The sequence below is a fragment of the Platalea leucorodia genome, assembly GCF_965183815.1.
Source record: "Platalea leucorodia genome assembly, chromosome: 7".
In the NCBI taxonomy this organism is placed as follows: Eukaryota; Metazoa; Chordata; class Aves; order Pelecaniformes; family Threskiornithidae; genus Platalea; species Platalea leucorodia.
In genome coordinates this window covers 60766577-60785068 of record NC_138829.1, presented here as the reverse complement: position 1 = coordinate 60785068, position 18492 = coordinate 60766577, and the positions used below count along the sequence as shown (strand labels likewise).

The 18492-nt window shown below is 42.1% G+C and overlaps 2 protein-coding genes across 4 annotated transcripts in view; both read left to right on the top strand.

Annotated features, from left to right (window-relative positions):
• The window catches only part of DENND5A (DENN domain containing 5A), a 71484-nt gene extending 62386 nt beyond the window's left edge, over positions 1-9098 (top strand). For 2 of the 3 annotated variants that reach the window (XM_082317587.1, XM_082317586.1), the window contains 5 exons: positions 912-1093; positions 1979-2061; positions 3386-3509; positions 4085-4253; positions 5008-9097. In XM_082317587.1, the coding sequence (XP_082173713.1) occupies positions 912-1093; positions 1979-2061; positions 3386-3509; positions 4085-4253; positions 5008-5191 (742 nt within the window). In that variant the 3' untranslated portion in view covers positions 5192-9097. Of the gene's footprint in view, positions 1-911; positions 1094-1978; positions 2062-3385; positions 3510-4084; positions 4254-5007 lie in introns of all 3 variants that reach the window. The other variant, XM_082317588.1, reaches the window with a different exon arrangement.
• A 5993-nt stretch (positions 9099-15091) lies between these two features.
• SCUBE2 (signal peptide, CUB domain and EGF like domain containing 2) overlaps positions 15092-18492 on the top strand; it is a gene marked incomplete at both ends in the record, with an annotated part of 42121 nt that continues 38720 nt past the window's right edge. Inside the window, 3 exons of the mRNA XM_082317234.1 lie at positions 15092-15194; positions 17558-17680; positions 18128-18253. Coding sequence (XP_082173360.1) covers positions 15092-15194; positions 17558-17680; positions 18128-18253 — 352 coding nt within the window. The remainder of the gene's footprint in view (positions 15195-17557; positions 17681-18127; positions 18254-18492) is intronic.

The window sequence follows — 18492 nt, the reverse complement described above, 5'->3', positions numbered from 1 at the left end:
AAAGAAGAAATAGCAAGTTAGGCCTTGCTGATTACCAAATATGGGTGGTATTTTATATTAAGGCTGAGTGCTCGAGGTGTTATACGGAGATCTTTGGACACAAGCTGGAACACAAGGGCTTATGAATGTTAGAAACCTGTGGCTGTATAGTGAAAGTAAAGAACAAGATTTACAGTAAGAATTAAATTTATTTGTGTTAGGTACAGCATAGTTTGATGCCCTGTCCTTTGTTTAGAGAAACTGTCAGGCTCATGTTGATGACAAATTGGTGGGTAAGTGCACTCAGTTCTCCATGCCAGTTTGTTTGTAATTAAATGAAGAGGCGAGATTCTATTTTTGGATACTGTTCAGTTTTCTGATTAAGCTGATTAAACTGACATCAACATTGGTTCATAGAAAGTGCTAATGAGCAAGTGAGCACGTGTGCTTTCTAGTGTCTGATTTAATATCCCAATTTCAATAGATGTATTGGTGTTTTGGCATTTAAGTATATGACTAAGGTTTCTTTTGTGGCTGGCCTGCTATGTAACGTATTAAATGAAAGCATAGCTGTATTTCACCACCTGTCTGTAGTGTGTAGTGGGCCTGCTCCTTCTATCTCTTTTCCTCTGCAGCCCTCAAATCATGTGCTACATATAGGACACAAGACAAAATCCGCCACTGTTTGCTTTGCAGATCATCTAGTGTGATATTTAGCACAAACCTGGAACTGAAAGGCTGTTTTAATTTTGCTCCCTCTGCTGGCAAAAGCCAAAACCAAGAATTTGTTTGTTTGTTGCTAGATGAGTGAAGTATTTCTAATAACTATACTAGCAGAATTTGGGTTTTATGCAACTGCAGTTGAAAGTCTTTGGCATGGAATTGAATCTGGGTTGAAGGACTTGATCCAAATATCTCCTTTATTTTCTTAGGTTTCCCTGTGGAAGGTGGCTTGGAAAGGGAATGGATGATGGCAGCTTAGAGAGGATCCTGGTGGGAGAGTTGCTGACTTCCCACACTGAGGTTGATGAGCGGCAGTGCCGAACCCCTCCTTTGCAGCAGTCACCAAGCATGATCAGAAGATTTGTCACTATATCGCCAAACAATAAGCCAAGTGAGTGGTGGGGGATGTCTTGTCTTGTACTGTTCTGCATCGTCACCTGAGGAGAGCTGCTTGCAAACAGAACTGTAGGTTTTCTTGTATTTTAGAACTGTAGCTTGGAGAGGACCTATGAAACTCACTTAGCCCAACCTTTTGCTCAAAGTCCAGATAACTTCCAAGTTACAATCCTGAGCAACCTTTTCTATCTACTCAAGTTTTGAAAGTCTCCAAGGATGGAAGGAAGATGTCTCTGGACTCCTGGTTCAGTGCTTAGCTGCCCTAGTGGTGTTTTCTGTATTCTTGTCCTTCACCTGTGGAATGAATGCTATGGAGGAAGGTACAAATTTGCTGTGCTGTCTCTTATCTGTCCTTCATGGATGAAAAAGCTTGCTAGCGGTTTCTATTCATGGACTTTAGTTTTCTGTTGAGATCACTGTTCTGGGGTTGTCTTATTCCTGATAAATCAGGTGGTTATTTTGCTCCCAAGCATGCTTGGGTTTACAGTGAAACTATCACAGGAAGTATTACCAGGATGCCCAGATTTGGTGGTCCTAATCAAAGCACATCTCGTTTTCTTAGGTTTGGGCCCTGGTCTGAAAATGCACATAATATGTAAAGAACCTTTCCACCTGTTACTGTGTTGAAACACCACGGTGTTAACTTCGATATTAAAACCAAAGCATCTCCATTTCTACCTCCTCCACAGTAAATAAAAGTAGAATTATATTTCTATTACTCACAGCTCAGTACCTTTTCACTAACAGTATACATTATACTGGTTCATGCTCCTCTTTTTTTTTTTTTTTTTTTTGTGTGTGTGGTATGCCTTATCCCTTATGCACAGGTACAATTTCTAAAGATGTTACAGAGTGACTGGATGTATTTTTCTATTTTCAGAGTTAAATACTGGTCAGATACAAGAAGCTATTGGTGAAGCTGTCAATGGTATTGTCAAGCATTTCCACAAGCCAGAGAAGGAGGTGAGGAACTGTGTTGTCTGTGTAGTGGCACTCCTGTCTTAAAACTCTTACTAGTAAGCATTGTAGAATATATAACAGAAATAACTAAACTGAATGAACAGTCATCTGTTTTGAAAATTTTGAAAATTTGAAAATCTGTTTTGAAAAAAGTGGAGCAAAAATGAGATACTGAGACTACACTGTTGGAATAGTACATCCTCAAGTACCTCAATTTTGCTGCTAACTGGAGCATTCTGTTAATTTAAATGTTAACATTCTGTTATTGGAAATTGTGGTGTTAGTCAAATTCTGTTGAGGATTCTACCTGTACCACTGTCAAGAGTGTTTAGTTTTTAGCCTCCTGTTTAGTTTGTTCTGGATTAACTGATATTTTACATCTACATTGAGTACTGGATAGGTTTTTCGTGCCTGTTTTGCATTATCTTTGCTACTTAAAACATGAAAACCCATGGGCCACTTTAAAGAAACAAAAGACCCCCACCCAAACCCCACCCCCCACAAGTGAAGCAGAATTGCTCTCAAAGACTCTGGTATACTTCAATATTATACATGTAATCATCTTAACTGACACAGTAGTTATTTCCTGAAACAAACTTAAGAAGCCTGCCTCTGTCAAAGCATCAAAATCCAGCCCTTGTGAGCAGGAGTGGTGTAGAGCAGTGCTGACTCCTGTATGGATAACTCTTGAACATCATTATTTTTTTACAAATAGGTCCTCCCATTCCTACCACACCTATCTTTTCTAAGTTCAGTATAGCATGGCAAATTCACATATAGTATAATTCTGGTTGATGATCACATTTACATGATAATCTCAAGTGGTCATGCACTGGTTTTGCAAAATAGAATTTACCATCATGTTCTAAAGAAGAATTTGGTTTTTTTCTGAGGTTTGAAAATTGCATTGAATGTTGTTTTTGTTGATGAGCAAACAGTCTGAGGCACCTACTACAATGGACCTGTGATCTTTATTATTTAGTAAAAGAGGAAAATATTTTCTTAATTTTCTCTACAGTGGTTATTACTATAGGTAAATTGTGCTCATGATCTTTGTCTTGGCCTTTTGGTGGCTTCATTTGATGACAATGAGGCCCTGAGACTGCTTTCTTCAGCCTCATTCTTGGAGAGGTCAATAAATTTTTGAATGCTCAGGACTTGTGAGAACTGGGCCATCCTGTCTGGAGCCACCGTTTAGTCAGTAGACTGTAACTTTGGGCATCTATTTGTTTAAAAACTGGTTTCAGTAATAGATACATGAGACACTTTGTGTTCCAGGCTTCCAAACTGAGATAACAACTGTGTGCTTTCTGTGTGTGCTTGGCAGAGAGGCAGTCTGACACTGTTGCTGTGTGGAGAAAGTGGACTTGTTTCAGCTCTTGAGCAAGTGTTTCAGCATGGATTTAAATCACCGAGACTCTTCAAAAACGTCTTTATTTGGGACTTTTTAGGTAAGTGGGAGGAAGACATACCAGAGCCTGCTTGTGTCTTCGAAATATATCCATTTGTGTGCCTTTTCATTGTCCCTGCGTCTCCCCTGGTGTGAACAGCATACTCCTTGGAGGCATCTTGGTGGCATTTTCTTTATATCATCATTTTACTGTAGCATCTCAAAATTCAGTAGATACTAGAACCTGTTTAGCACTGTTCACAGGGAAGGAAGTTTTACACATGGGGAACACAAGACTGAATCAAACAGAAAAAAACAATGTCTAGAAATAATCGTTCAGGAAATTCATGGATGAGCTTTGAATCTAGGCCTTTCAACTTTAACTGTCCCCTCCATGATGTAGAAACTCATGCTGAGTTGCCAACGGTCCAATATGGGCATCAGATAGCCTTATGGATTTGTAAGCATGCTTATGGGGGAACCATTATACTGAGGTGATATTAAATTTAATCATCTAAATTTGAAGGTCATAGTGCCTAATTATTTTATTCCAAGCACAGAAGAATGATATTTCAGGTATTTTAGGACTGCTATATGCACTGATGAAACTTCATTATCTCCCACCATTCTTTTAAGAAAAAGCACAAACATACTATGAGACCCTTGAGCAGAATGAAATGGTCCCAGAAGAGAACTGGCAGACAAGGGCCAGGAATTTCTGTCGCTTTATCACTGCTATCAACAACACCCCTAGAAACATTGGGAAGGATGGCAAGTTTCAGATGCTGGTGTGTCTTGGAGCCAGGTATAAAGAAACTTCTTTATTATTATTATTGTTATTATTGTTGTTATTATTATTATTATTGATACTTTAATAAAATGAAAAGGATGTTGCATATTAGTAAGATGAAACCACACAACTGCTGGGTTGTGCAGTTTGACTATTACTTATACAGATCTTTGATGCAACTAAAGAAGGATCAGGCGAATCGTGCCCTGACTGAGTTCTTAGGCATGTGAAGTGTGGGAAACCTGAGATACAAAACTGGGTATCCCAAAGAGCTGAGCAGCTGAATCAAGAGAGAAAGGTAGTAGGCTGGTGTGAATAGCCTCCCTCTCAGGTACAGCTAGCAAGGTCAGAAGATAGAAAAGCCATTCATTAGTGAAGCCTCTCCAGTTAATGGCTGGGTGAATTCCCCACCCTCCATCTGCTCATTGTAGGAGATGGGTAGGAGGGGAGCTGAGACCATCTAGAAGCCTCTTGACACAAAGGCAATGGAGCAGGCTGGTGACTTTGGGCCTGCTTGGGACTTCCAGGCATCCTGTGAACCATATCTCATGATGTGAGGGGTGGAAAGCCTAGAAACATCTCTCTCATGGATACTCCCTACTTCAACAAGTTCCACAGACAGTTACTCCCCCTTCCCCACCTTATAAAAAATATGCGGAGAAGATAGTAGGTCTGTTTAGAAGGCAAAGAATAAAAATCATGTCAGTGAAAATGAGAAATTAACTTGGCTTTATTTTTATTTCCAAATTGCAAATTGCCACTTTGTCAGAGACCACCTTCTGCATCACTGGATTGCCCTGCTTGCGGACTGCCCGATCACAGCACAGATGTATGAAGACATAGCACTGATTAAGGATCATACTCTTGTGAATTCTTTGATTCGAGTGCTGCAGACCTTGCAGGAGTTCAACATTACGCTGGAGGCATCTCTTGTCAAAGGAATCGACATTTGACCCCTTGTCCCACAGGAAAAACTACCTTTAAACAAACAAAAAAAGCAACAAGGAGCAAATCTCGTTAGTATGCAAAAGTTCTGTCTGCCAGTACATTGTATCGTGAACTCGTTCATGGCCCTAAAATGCAACTTTGACTTTTCTTGAAGGAAACTCCAAAAATAGTACAGGCAAATGGATAGAAGCTGTAAACTCAATGTAAAAAAGAGGATTTTGGTATAAATCTATTTTAGAGTTTATTTGCTGATTTGCTTTTTACACACTTTCATGTGAAAGAGATAGAGATGAGTATTGTGCAGCTTATTTTAAAGCTGCAGTATTTCCTTGTCATAGAAAATGTGCAGTGAGCCTTTCAGCATTCTGTGAACTTGCCTTCAGATATGCTGTATGTCATAGACCCCAATGTATACACTCCATTTCTGCTGAGAAGGTCATTCTATAGTTTTTAAACTAATATTTTATATATTAACATTATTACCAATGTTTGATTTTTAACGTATCGGGTCATGTTCTGCTGCAAAGGAACTACAAATCTGATGTGTGCTTTTTTTAATAGCTCCAAAAGTACTGATTTGTCAACAAATCATTTTTTCCTTTATTTTTGTTGTCAGTATTATTTTTAGTGAAATCCAGGAGACTGAACCGTGAAATGTGCAGAGATCAAAGTAATATTTTTCATATTGGTACGCAATTGCACAGAAGAAATTAAGCGTGTTTTTTAACTGATGTTTTTTATTTATTTAACCTATCATTGTGTTTTGTAAGCTTGTCTTTAAAAAAAAATCTTCTATGATAACTGGCTATATTATGTTGCAATTCAGAATTTACAGTGCAGCCCACTTAAATGAAAAACCTGAAATAATGGTTCACAACACAAATATTTCCACTTGAACCAGCCTTTTGAAGTGCGGTATCTGGTTGCTGCTGGTAATTCTCTTAACTGCTAATAAAGAGGGACATGAGTTCCCCAAATGCCAGATGACTAAATAAAGATGTTTATGCCCCCACGAAATAATAATGCCATACCTTACTAACAAATGTAAGGATTTCTTAATTTTTCTGAAAAGACAGCGAGTAGTAAGGTTTTTTCTTTTCCTTCTGAATGAATATGTCTCGGGTCCTGTTGTCACAGTCTGCTTCATTTGGGATGCTTTTGTTTTTAGCAGAGAAAGCTTTAGTCCACTTTAGCAATAAAACACAAATATTTTGAAAGCTTAATTTATTGGAGATCTGGAACTTGGCAAATGCCTAAAGGCACCTCTGTTCATTTGAATCCTCTGATATTCATTTCAAAGAGATTTTTATGTGACTTAAGAACAGGCTGATTTATCAGCATCACAAATTACTGTACAGAAATTCAGGGCTATGTATTTAAGAGGTCTCCACTGTATAAACTTATCTCAGTATTGTCTCTCTTTTGAGAAGCAGAGTCCAAGTTTTTTGGTTCATATAATGTTGTAGCACCTTTTCTTTACCTACAGCTTAGTCACATCTTGTGATATTTTTATTTCCATAATTTATAAGTATAGCACATGTATTAAATTTTTGACTATTTTTACTTTTGTCCTATTTATTTCATTATTAAACTGAGAAGTTCCTTTGTCACTACTTATCAGAGCAAGATTCTTTTTTGATTTCACAGTAGCATTAGGAAGATGCAAGGGCAATGTCCAAGCCACTCCTCGTGCTGGGTGGGTATGAATTCTTTCACAGTCTGGAGCTTACAGGAGCATTTCACAGAAGTACTTTGTGTGTGCAGGTTTGGTTTTGTTCATTTTTTTTCCCATCTTTGGAAGGGCAAAAACAAAATAGATGTACTTTATTCTAAGAATTTCACATATTCAACTTAATATGTTGAGATAATCTTTACACGCTTGCCCCAAATTGCTTGTTTATGTATTAATAATAGCAAAAAAAAAATTTTTACAGTACTTTCAGCTATATTTAAGACAACTTTACTAGGCCTGTGTATTTCAGAGGGTCTATGTAAGAAAAGTGTTGGATTAATTATTTTGACTGTAACAGATTAGTTGATCCTGTTAAAACCATATCTCTCATAGTATTAAGTATGGATTAATTTTATCTTGCATGAGGTAATTAACCCTGAATTAAGGTCGGTTTTTTCCTCCCCCCCCCCCTTTCTTTACACAAGTTCACCTCGTGTGGCATGATACCATTGGTTTAATGGCTTGCTTTGGCGTGGATCTTTTTGGCCTCATTACGACAGTTAGCGATACCTGGGGTGGACACAAGCTGGGGTTTGCTGGTTCCCAGGTGGTGAGTTCTTTGGCTAGCACGTGAGGATGGAGCTGTCCCTCAGTGACAGCACCCTGTTGTGCAAGCTGTCCAGATGCAAAAGGAAGATGCAGAGGTCATCTTCTCAGCTCCTCAGTCAGTTTATTTTCACAGGGAAGACCACTTTGTGATAGACCCTTTTTGCTTATCTCACAGGGGCAACTATGCTTAATCCCAGTAGGATTCAAAGCACTTTTTGGTATGGATTTCTGATTCTGGAAGGATTTGCTTCACTGAAGAGCAGTAGAAGATTCTGAAATGCAGCAGAAAAAACATAGGTTTTGTTGGATACAGAGGCCACCAAGGAAGACTGAGATAGCTCTGTGGCAGCCTGTGCTAGGGTTTTGGGAGGAGATTTGCCTGGCATATCTAAGAACAGTTCAGTCTGTAGTTGCAGCCATAAACCCTACCACTCTTCAGTGCTTACCACAAACCAGCCTACTTGTTTCATTGATGTAGCTAGCATTGGTCCCACAGAATAACATTAGGATCCAGCATTTGCTCCTTCCATGCCAGTCTGCTGAACTGGATGACTCTGTGTAAGAACAAATGGTGTAGTCGGCATCTTTTACTCTTCAACTAGAGCTTTGTAAAATCCATTTCCCTTTTTAAAAGGGAAATGCATTTTTTGCATTGCATTGCATTTTTTGTTCAGAAATGAGCTATAGAATAATGCAATTGTAACCTTTTTTTTTTTCCTATTACTTTTCTAAAATAGGGGAGCAGGTTTGGTAGGTGCAGGTTAATGTGGCTGTGCTGTTTTTCTGTGGGGTTTTTTTTGTAACAGTTAATGGGAAAAGATAATGTTTTTTTTAACAGCAGACATGCATTCTGTAAAGAGAAATATAATGATAAAATATAAGTAGTTCATAATGCAGTAAATATACAGTGCTAAATTGGCCAAATATGTTTACAGGCTGATACCTGATTTGAGGAAAAAACCCAGGCTATCACCTGTCAATTATTTATGCTTCTTTGATTAATGCTGTCAGACTTGATACAATGATACTTTATATAAAAAGAAAATGCGAATTAATAAGAACTTGTTTTAAATGTAACGAAATACTATGACGATAAGTTTATACAAAAAATAGCCTTTACCTGCCATAAACTTAACCATCTGACATTCTGTAGCTGAAAACATATTCATGAACTGAAGACTATTCCACAACTTTTTCCATTATGAAGAGTATTTTTCAAATTGTTCACATGGGACCTACTAGCTGGATGATCCATATTTTTGATGTGTTTTGAATTCATTAATATGTTAAGGTTTCTGCAGTGAAACTATTCAGAGTTAACTTTTTCTGTATACTGTCAAATGATTTTTGTCCATAGTGCAAGATACTATAGGATACTTGAAAATACTTGAAGATATTGTACATGTACTTCACATCTTTGTAGTTCTTTATACCTAGAGATTGGCTGTTAAACTAAGATAAAGCATCAATACCTTATAAACTATATATTTTACTACGTGGGGAAATCACTGGCTTGTTTTTTTTAAGGGCGGGCATTGAAGTTTACATTATAATGACAAAACCAGGTACTGTTTTTCCTTTTTTATTTTTCCTGTGACATTTCAATCCATTGGACATTAAATGTGAATTGGATATACAAACCAGTTTTACAGGTGTAGCTCATTTGCTGAATTGCAATAAAATTTGTCTTCTAACATGAGAAATAGAATTAATGTGCTATTTTCAAAAGCCTGTTATTACAATTTGGCTAATCATCTTTTCTTCTTTGCCTGACTGCAGGTATGTGTGACATTTTAGTGTCTGATTTCAGGAGATGTTTTTTGTACAGTTTTGTATCTGATCTGTTCAACTAAATGCCTGCCTCCCTCCCAGCACCAGTGTAGCCTTCTTGCAAGCAGTCGTCGGTCAGACTGCCACCAGTGGAAGAGATGCCTACTCAGTAATCAGGGCATGGGGAGAACAGGAAGGCAAAGGGACTAATGCAGATCTTGGAAAGTAGCTGTGAGTACACACACACATATGTGCTGCCATTTATATTAGCTTTTTTCCTACCTTAGAAAAACTTTTGATCCCAATAACCAAATTTGGTGGAGGTCTCCAAATTTTATGTTCTGAAAAATACAATTAATCACCTCAATGTACTGTGTACTCAACCTTTCTCTTTATGTGAGAGGATCCATGGATCCACTCCAATTGTTGAAAATGTAACTATCTGATGCTTCAAATATAAGGTTAAGTGAGAAAATAGCACTGTCTTCCATTTCAGTCTCTGACAACATCTGTGGCACATGTGTGTGCCCAAGCATTATTGCCTGTATTGCCTGTTTCCTACTTTTTTTTTCCCCCCCCTTTCTTTGTCCAGGGTAAGATCTAGCTTGACAGATAGTCCTGGAGGAGGAATTGTTGGGTGGAGGGGTTTTACTGGCACAGAGGCAAAAGTATGGTTCCTTCCCTCTCCATTCATTCACTTTTTGAACGATTTGATGTACATACCGATGTAGTGGAGCCCTGTATAATCTTCGTTCATTAGATACTGCTCTGCTTATCTCACCTTGAAATTGGTTTTGTCTGCCTTACTGTATATTAAATCTAGTTTTTAGATTTGAGTAGAGTAGTAAACAAATGTGAGCGCAACTCATTTGTGGTTATGCTTTTGTAACTTTTCTGCTGCCTATGTCCTGACAGTTCTATGTGTCAATTGTATGAGAAGCAGGGAGACCAAGTCAGTCTTACTCACTTTCATCTCCTGCTTCATCCAAAATGCACTCTCCAGGACATCCCTGCTTGAGCAGGGGGGTTGGACAAGATGACCTCCAAAGGTCCCTTCCAACCTCAGTCACTCTGATTCTGCGGTTCCTCCCCACGTACAATGGCAGGAGCAGGTAAGAAGGCTGAATGCCACTTCCCCCATGTTGTATGGTTTCTGCCATTCCTTAGTAGCCTAGCATCTGCAGAACAGAGCTCATCCGTCAGGTGCACTGTTTTTCCTGTGTTGTAGGGAGCTGCCTGCTCTTTCGTCAGCTATAGCCAGAGAGACTTGCTTGTACTTCTGACCTGCATGTTAGCAATGGCTAATTTCTGCGTTGACAAATTTCTGTTTTGAAGCTGACAAATACAGAAGGTAATTTTCTCAGCCTGGGAACAGTGGTTCAAGTTAGGACTATTCTGAAGTGGCTGGGGTTCACTCTGTGTTAAACTGTACAAGGTCATCATTGGATGTTTTATACCATCAGGGAAAAGGCAGAAGGGAAGGAGTTTGGTCATTATTTGGAGGTATCTCTGCTTCCGTCACCTCTCTCTGCTTCTCCCGCCACATACACCCTGGTCTGTGGTGGAGGATTTTTTTAAACAAAGCTAAATAAAAAGTGTTAAGATCTCTCCTGGGGGAACCACATCAGTCTTTCTGACAACTAACAACTGATGGTGTCATCCCGTGGGCTCGCTGGGGGAGATGCTGAGAGGGTGGACTCGGCCTGCCCCATGCTCTGATGAGGTGGTGCTGGTGGCCTGAGCCTTGGACAAGGTGGGGCAGGGGGGGTGCAGTCATGAGCTTGGTACCTGCTGCCAGGCGTGCCATGCTTGTGTGAAATGCCAAACCTGCCTCTCTTGGAAACTGAGACCATCTCGATTCCCTAGGCTTATTACACCTGCTGCTTCTAATTCCTCTGCAGGGCACTATGAGGATGGATGTGGGGCAGGCCTGGATGGAGCTGTGAGGTAAGCACAGCTTCAGAAACACATTCACTTCATCACAAGTGGCCTCAAATCTTTCAGACTTCCTGCAAGGGGAAGGAACAAAAAGAACAGGGGCCTTGGTGAGCAAAGTGTGTGGTGCAACTGCTGGGTTCACAGCGCTTTTGCAAATGTCAGGTCTGAGGCAGTTTTATAGAAGGTGATGCTTATTAATGTCTATTGGTGAGGAGAGTTTGAGTGCTAGGCAATGATTATCTGTTGACTAACTGGTCCAAACATGTGGGTCGAGAAATGTGCTTGTGTTATGATTTGTTGTTGTGATGACTTGGAAAGTTCTTGCCGAGTACAAATGTCAGAGAGCTGCACCAAGCAGATCTTTGTCTAAAAGTTATTTCACATAGAAAAAAGTCTCCTTTTTTTCCCCTATTAACTCAAAGAGGTATATTTGTTAATAGAACATACTGTATTCAGTCCTGCAATAAACAGGAACTGTTCTTCTTCAGTGACAGTGGCGGTTTAAGATACAGATCCTACAACATTTAAAATATCACTGATGGATCTGATGTTTGTTTCAGGGAAGTTTTTCTACCGGTGGCATAAAAAGACTTAGATAAGGAGTATAAATTATGTGAGAGGGTCTTTTAGACTCCTTGTGACCAGAGGAACCCCCGATTTCCTCATTGTTTGAGATAAGCCATGTGCAGGTCCTGCTCCCAGTGAAAGCCACTGTTAAACTGCAAAACCGAATGCTGATTACTGAAGATGTGTTATTTTATGTAGAACTCAGCAACCTATTTGGTAGCTCAGAAAACCCTTGGATGCTAAGATGGAAAGCGTAAGTGCAAAAGTTTGATTCATTTCAAAGAAAAACAATTGTTCAAAACCCAGTATACATCCGGAGATGAGTAAGACTTGAAACTACAGCTCTGAGATATTATGTGTGTGAAAAGCTTTGGAATAATTAAATATTTGAAAGTATTTCCTCACCTGACTGTCTACCCCTTTCCCTTTTTTTGTTCTGGCATCTCCCACCCCCCGCCCCCAGTTGTTTTCAGCTTCTGTCACAAGCACTCATTGTGCTCGCTCAGTCGTGCTAAATTTTGGGTCGGTATGAAGCAGACCCACTGCTTCCGACTACATTAAAGTACAAATTAAATGGCAATCTAGATGTCTTCAAATAATGTTTGCTTATCATTAAAAAAATAAAATTTAACAAGGATTATAAAGCATAAAGTAGTTTTTTTCCCAAATTTTCAGACAAAAGTATTTGACTCTACTCAGGAGATGAGGTACAGAATTTCTAGAGCGGTTTTTACATCGAACTGCTCTGTGGCAGCTTAGTCTCGATGTCTGAACGTGGGGCAACTTAAAGTGGAGGGCAGGGGGGAATTGGGGATCTTGTCTGTATAGAAGAGTTCCTTTGGAGCAGCAGATAGTGTTAGTAGCACTGTTGTGCTCCTGGCAGTCCAAAGAGATCAGACAGTGTTAGCGGGAAGAAGTTCTAGGTTTTGCAAGATTGTAAGGGAGCACACACATTGGTACAATTGGAAAAAGCAGACAAGTTTTCTGATGTGCAGCCTGTCTCCAAACATAAAACAGCCAAACCTCTCTCTTGCCAAAACATCTGTGAAACATAACTGAATGGGACTCTGGTCCACACAATACTGAGAAAATTTAGTTCAAGACTAAAATGCTGTATAGTGTCTAGAAGAGCAAAAACTTTGCTCTTGGTTTTAGGATCAGTATGCATAATGTATGAAAATATTCCGTTTGCATACACTTCTTGCAGGTATTTACCAGTAGCTATTGTCCTCCCTAAAACTTTCTGACTTTATTTTATTTTTTAATTGCTGAAAAAAACCCAAACGGTGCTATTTGGGATCTCTTCCTGTTGAACTGCCCCTGGTATGTTTGTTTTTCTTTCATCATACTTAACTTATTGCTGAAGCTGAGTCTTAAGAATTTTTCTGGCTTCTCTCTCCCAGTGAAGATTTTGGTACCCAGTGCGGTCATCTGTCACTTTGACTCTACAGTTGAATAGAAATAGTTAAGAAGGCTACAGAAAGACGTCCGAGTTGAGGTCTGATCTTCTGTCTGGTTTGTGTCTTTAAAGAGATATTTTAGTGGCAATTCATCATCATAAACAAATGAGTATTATAGGTGAAATAATAGCTAGGATCCTTCACAAAGCACTTTGGGATTTATGTGTAAGAAATGGTTTAATTAACTAAGACAAATTTAATATTGTTCCTGTTTGTTTTCCAAGCTGTGTTGAGATCTTTTGATCTAACTCAGACATTCCCAAATATTTATGTGTCACTTTATATTTTAGTTTACAGAAGTAAATAAGATGCTTTGCTTTTACCATGTCTCAGAAAGCTTTAGTTGTTTGGGGATATGGCTCTTCTCCTCAGTGTCTCTTACTGGTTTTTCTGCCACACTCTTCATATGTAGATTTTATGTCTTTCGTCAAATCTTGTGCTGAATTTTAATTAAATTAATATTGGTCAAGTTCATTGAGGGCCTTGACTGGAAAGTGCCTGAAATATGTAACAGCTTTTCTGTAAGGTAGCTTGTAGTGACGTGCCGCAATGGGAGATGGCTTCTCTGTGCATTTGGGAGAATTGTTTGTAGAGACACCGTGACTGATATCCCCAGATGAGAGGTGAGTGGATGTGGGAATTCCCATTGTAAGTATGACTGTTTATTCGTGAGAGCATGGAAACTGTGGAGAAAGTCTTCAATCATTTATTACTTTCTGTTGGTGGGGGAGGCCTGGGGTATGGTGCGGGGCTGGAGAATCCTTGGAGTGTTTAATGAGCAGCTTTATGCATTTATAGATGAGCTTGACTAAGACTGAAACCATCCAGGAGATACAATAGGTTGTTTCTCATTGGATTTTAGAAGAGAATAACTTTGATCATTTCAAAAGCAATGAAGCCTGATGCTCCAGTGAGAAAGGAAAGTGGTAATTTATAGCTACCATTAAGGAAACAAAGACAAAGACTGAGGGAAAGTTTCACTCTGAAGATTTACTAATGTGTATAAACCACCCTTACAACTAGAAATAGCGTGGTATTTCTCACAGAACAAAACAAAAGAGAAAAGGCAGCGAAATGGGGATGGGAGGGAGGGGTGGAAAAGAATACTGCCTGCTTTCGCTTGCACCGTAAAAGGTCAAACAACATTTAGGAACTTATCATTTCAGTGGATAATGGATAGGCCACTTTTACCTGCCAAGGGAAGGACAGCTGTGAGAAATCCCTGTCTGGGAAAGGAGGTGGGATGGGGCCAGGGGTGGTGGTGTGATATTGTGGGCTCTGGTACGGCCTTCAGACGGGGACTTCACGCGCTGCAGTGGGGTGTAATTACTTGGTAAAAATTGTAATACTGTATTTTTGAAGAAACACAAGCAAGACTCGAGTGAGTTGTGTATCTATGGGTTGTGACAGGGTGCAGTCATACAGGATCTTTGCAGGGGCTTGTCTCTACTAGAAAGAGACCGTTTTATGGGCCGCTCCAGAACGGGGAGCACCGGTTCCAATACACTTGCCGCTGGCACCCGCGGTCTGCGTGTGAGGTATTTTATGTACCTTCAGGAAGCGTCGGCTCCCCGGGACACCTGTGTTTAGGGTGTTGTGCAGGTGTTTGAAGGCTGGTGCCGCGGGTGGGTGCACTGGTGCGGCTGACGGAGGGTTTGCATGTGGGACGGGGCGGTTCGCGCAGGGGGGTGCGCTCGCCGCCGCCGGGTGCCGGCGGGCGGCCCGCGGGGAGGGCAGGGAGGCCCGGGCAGGGGAGGCCCGCCCAGCCCTCGCCGCCCCGCGCCCGCTGTCAGTGCGAGGCGGGCCGGCCGCCCGCAGACACCGCCCTCCGCCGCCTCCTCCCGCCCGGCGGCGGCAGCAGCAGCGAAGCCGCCGCCGCAGCGCCATCGATGGGGTCCGGCGGCCGCCGCGGCGCGGCGGGGCCGCGGGCGCTGCCACTGCTGCTCCTGCTGCTGCCCGCGCCGGGCGCCGCCGCCGCCCTGGCCCTGCCCGGTGAGTGCCGCGCCGCCGCCTCGCCTTCAGCCCTGGACAGCGGCTCCCCCCGCGGGGCACCTGGCGGTCCCGGCGCCCCGGCGGGCGGCTTTCCCCTCGGGGCGCCCGGCCGTCGCTGCCGGGGGCCGGCACCCGGGGCGGGCGGGCGGGCGAGGCCGTTGGCGAGCGGCGGCCGTTACCGGGGTGAGGCGCGGCCGTTGGCGCGCGGCGGCCGTTACCGAGGTGGGGTGAGGTGCGGCCGTCGGTGGGCGAGCGGGGGACCGTGAGCGGAGCGGGGGCGTCGCTCCCGGCGGGGCGCTGCAGGCACCGCCGGTGACTTCCAGATGCCGGTTTCCCGGCGGTCCGGCCGGGGAGCAGGGCTGACCCCGAGGGCAGGGCGCCTGGTTGATGTCTCACCTGTGCCGAAGGAGCGGGGAAGTAAAGTCTGCGTATGTCACAGCTTAATCTGCCTTCGGTCGCCGAGGAATAAGCCCAATAATTCTTCCTGCAGCCTCCTCCGCGTCCGCTTTGCTGCCAAGTTTAAGGCTGGGATGTTTGCTCACAGTCTCCCTCCTCCAGGGTCTCTCTTCAGCTCAGGCTGCTGTCATTACATGAGGAAATCTCGCTTCCTGTGCCCAGTGATTTTTTTCTAGCCCTCTTCTCCCTGCCTCTGTATGCATTAAGGCTGGGGTTTCTTGCTGCTGCTCTTCCCTGCGCGCTGTAGACCACAGAGGATCAGTGTAAAAATAAAATAGCAGAACGGCCGTTTTGCCGCTGGCATGAGATCTAGTTGACGTCTCTGTGCCATAGCTTTGGAAGAAGCCCCCTCCCTGGTGTGTGTTTTTGGGACCCGCCTTGCCGGGGCAGGTGTGTCCCCTGGCCTCCCTGGCCCGGGCTGGGAAGGGGGGAGCTTACCCTGCGGGGGTACGCAGCCAGTGCATGCAGCTGGTGCTTCATTCTGCCTGCTGTCTTTCCTTCCCCACCCATCCTTTCCTCCTGACCCATCTACCTGAATCCCACTACCTGGATGCCCCTCAGCAATTCCCTGCACCCTTCCTTGCATGACTTGCTCCCCCAATTCACTGCTTCCCCTGTTTTTTAGTGGCTTGACTTTTCTGCTTTGAGAGGAAGCTGATTCTGCCGCACTCTCCAGCTGTTTTCCACCTTCCCCTTGCTTTCTGGAGGTGGTACCTGAGGACCCCATCGCTGTTACTGGTTCTGTGTGCACCTGAGAGCCAGGAGAGCGCTGCTGCTGTAGCACTGGCTCTTTACCTTGTTTCCTGCTGCCAAACGCCATTAGGAGTTAAAACTACATGAATACTTTCTGAAGTTGGCAATGGCTGCAGTACCTACAGGCGTATTTTGTGATTGGGGAAAAAAAAAAAGAAAAAAAAAAAAAAAGATGAATGCTATAATTGTAAATGGGAGAGGTGCTGGCTGAAATTCCCCGTTAGAAAGTGATCCCCGCTATAAAAAGTGGCTGACTATTTAAGTAGTCACCTTCTGCTGATACTCCTGCAATTCCTCCTGTTATTTTAGGAGTCACTTTTTGTACCTATGTGGGGTGCTGCTTCTGCAATTCTTCCTTTTAGCCTGTTGCTGGAAATCTTCTTGTTTCTGTGTTTGAATTCTCTTCTGCTGATGTCTTCTGCTGCCCATAACTTTTCTTCTTCTTCTGTCTACACTTCTTTGTCTCCAGGGCTTCCTCCTGTTGGTGTTTCCCTTTCTCCTCATTTCCTCTGCTCTGAAGTTTCTACCTGGATATTTTGCTTCAGTATGCTGTGCTTTGTGATGGCTGGCCAGGTGATTTGGCATTGCTGCTCACCAGATACTATTCTTGTATAAAAAAAAAATTGGCATTATTTATAAATTATACAGCTGTTTACTGGTAAGTCAGCCTTTTAATGTGTTGGTGGTGACTTTGAAAGTACATTTCTGTAAACTCCCCTTGTTAGTTTAAATATCATTGGGCTTCCTGAGGGGGATGTCACGGATGCAATCAAGAACTCTTTCAATAACTGTTTTTTGTTGACCAGAAAGATTAATAGTCTCTAATGAATCTCTGTAAAACTGTTAGCTAAATCTCATGGAGTATCTAGCCCATAATAGGTTATTTTGGATGTAGTTGTAAGTGGGTACAAAAGCTTAACACAAGCTTACCTGAATTGCATACAAATACATCTATATGCAGGTAGAGCGTTATGCAAATTTAAGTTCAGATACAGTCTCTGCAGGTTTCTATCCTGACTGACAAATACATACAATACGTGCACACGCACCACAAACAGGCGCTCAGCCTTACGTCATCTCGTCAGTGATGTGTACCGGGGAGCTGCCCTGTTCTCCACCTTCTGACATCCCTTCTGAATCTTGTCTTTCCACAGATGTGGATGAATGTGCCCTGGGGCTTGATGACTGCCACGCAGATGCTATTTGTCAAAACACCCCGAAGCTGTACAAGTGCATGTGTAAAGTGGGTTACACTGGCGAAGGGAAGAAATGTGAAGGTAAAGTGATGGAAATGCTATGCTCTGCCTGTGTCAGCATGAGGTATTTCTAAGAAGACAGTGCCATTAAAAATAATGACTTAGAATATGAAGGATGATTTTTAAGTCAAATTAGTAATTGTTCCATCACCTGATTTACTACTTGTTTACAAAATCAAAGCCAAACAGATTGCATAACTTTTCACCTAGTAACATCAATTGGTCTAATAATTAGTTTGTTGTTTAACCAGCAGCCTTAAAAACTATAAGGTAAAGCTACACGGGAATCTCCGGGCATTTTGTCACTCTTTAGAAACATTCAGCAAGTAATGTGTTAAGTATAGTCTATTTGCAAGACAATGATGATTTCAGACAGCAGTTGCTGCTCACATTTACACAGTCACATCTCTAACTGTCTATAACACTCAAGCAAGCATCCATCATACTGACTTTTGCTTTATTCCTTAGACATTGATGAATGTGATAATGACTTCAATGGAGGCTGTGTCCACGAGTGTTTCAACATACCAGGAAATTACCGCTGTACTTGCTATGATGGCTTTATGTTGGCTCACGATGGCCACAACTGCCTGGGTAAGAAGTGTGTTCATGAACATTGTGAGTGGTGATGCTAACATAACCCTTTAACTACATCCATGGGAAATGCATGGCGATCTGTTGGGCTGAATCAGCTCAGCGAGAGAAGAATGTTACATGTGGGACTAAGGAATTCCAGGTACTGATGTACCATCCCAGTGTGGTTCTTTCTCCCTCTGCGAATGAGGAGGATAATTATGCTACGTTTCTGTTAAGTGCTTTGGGTTAAAATGTGT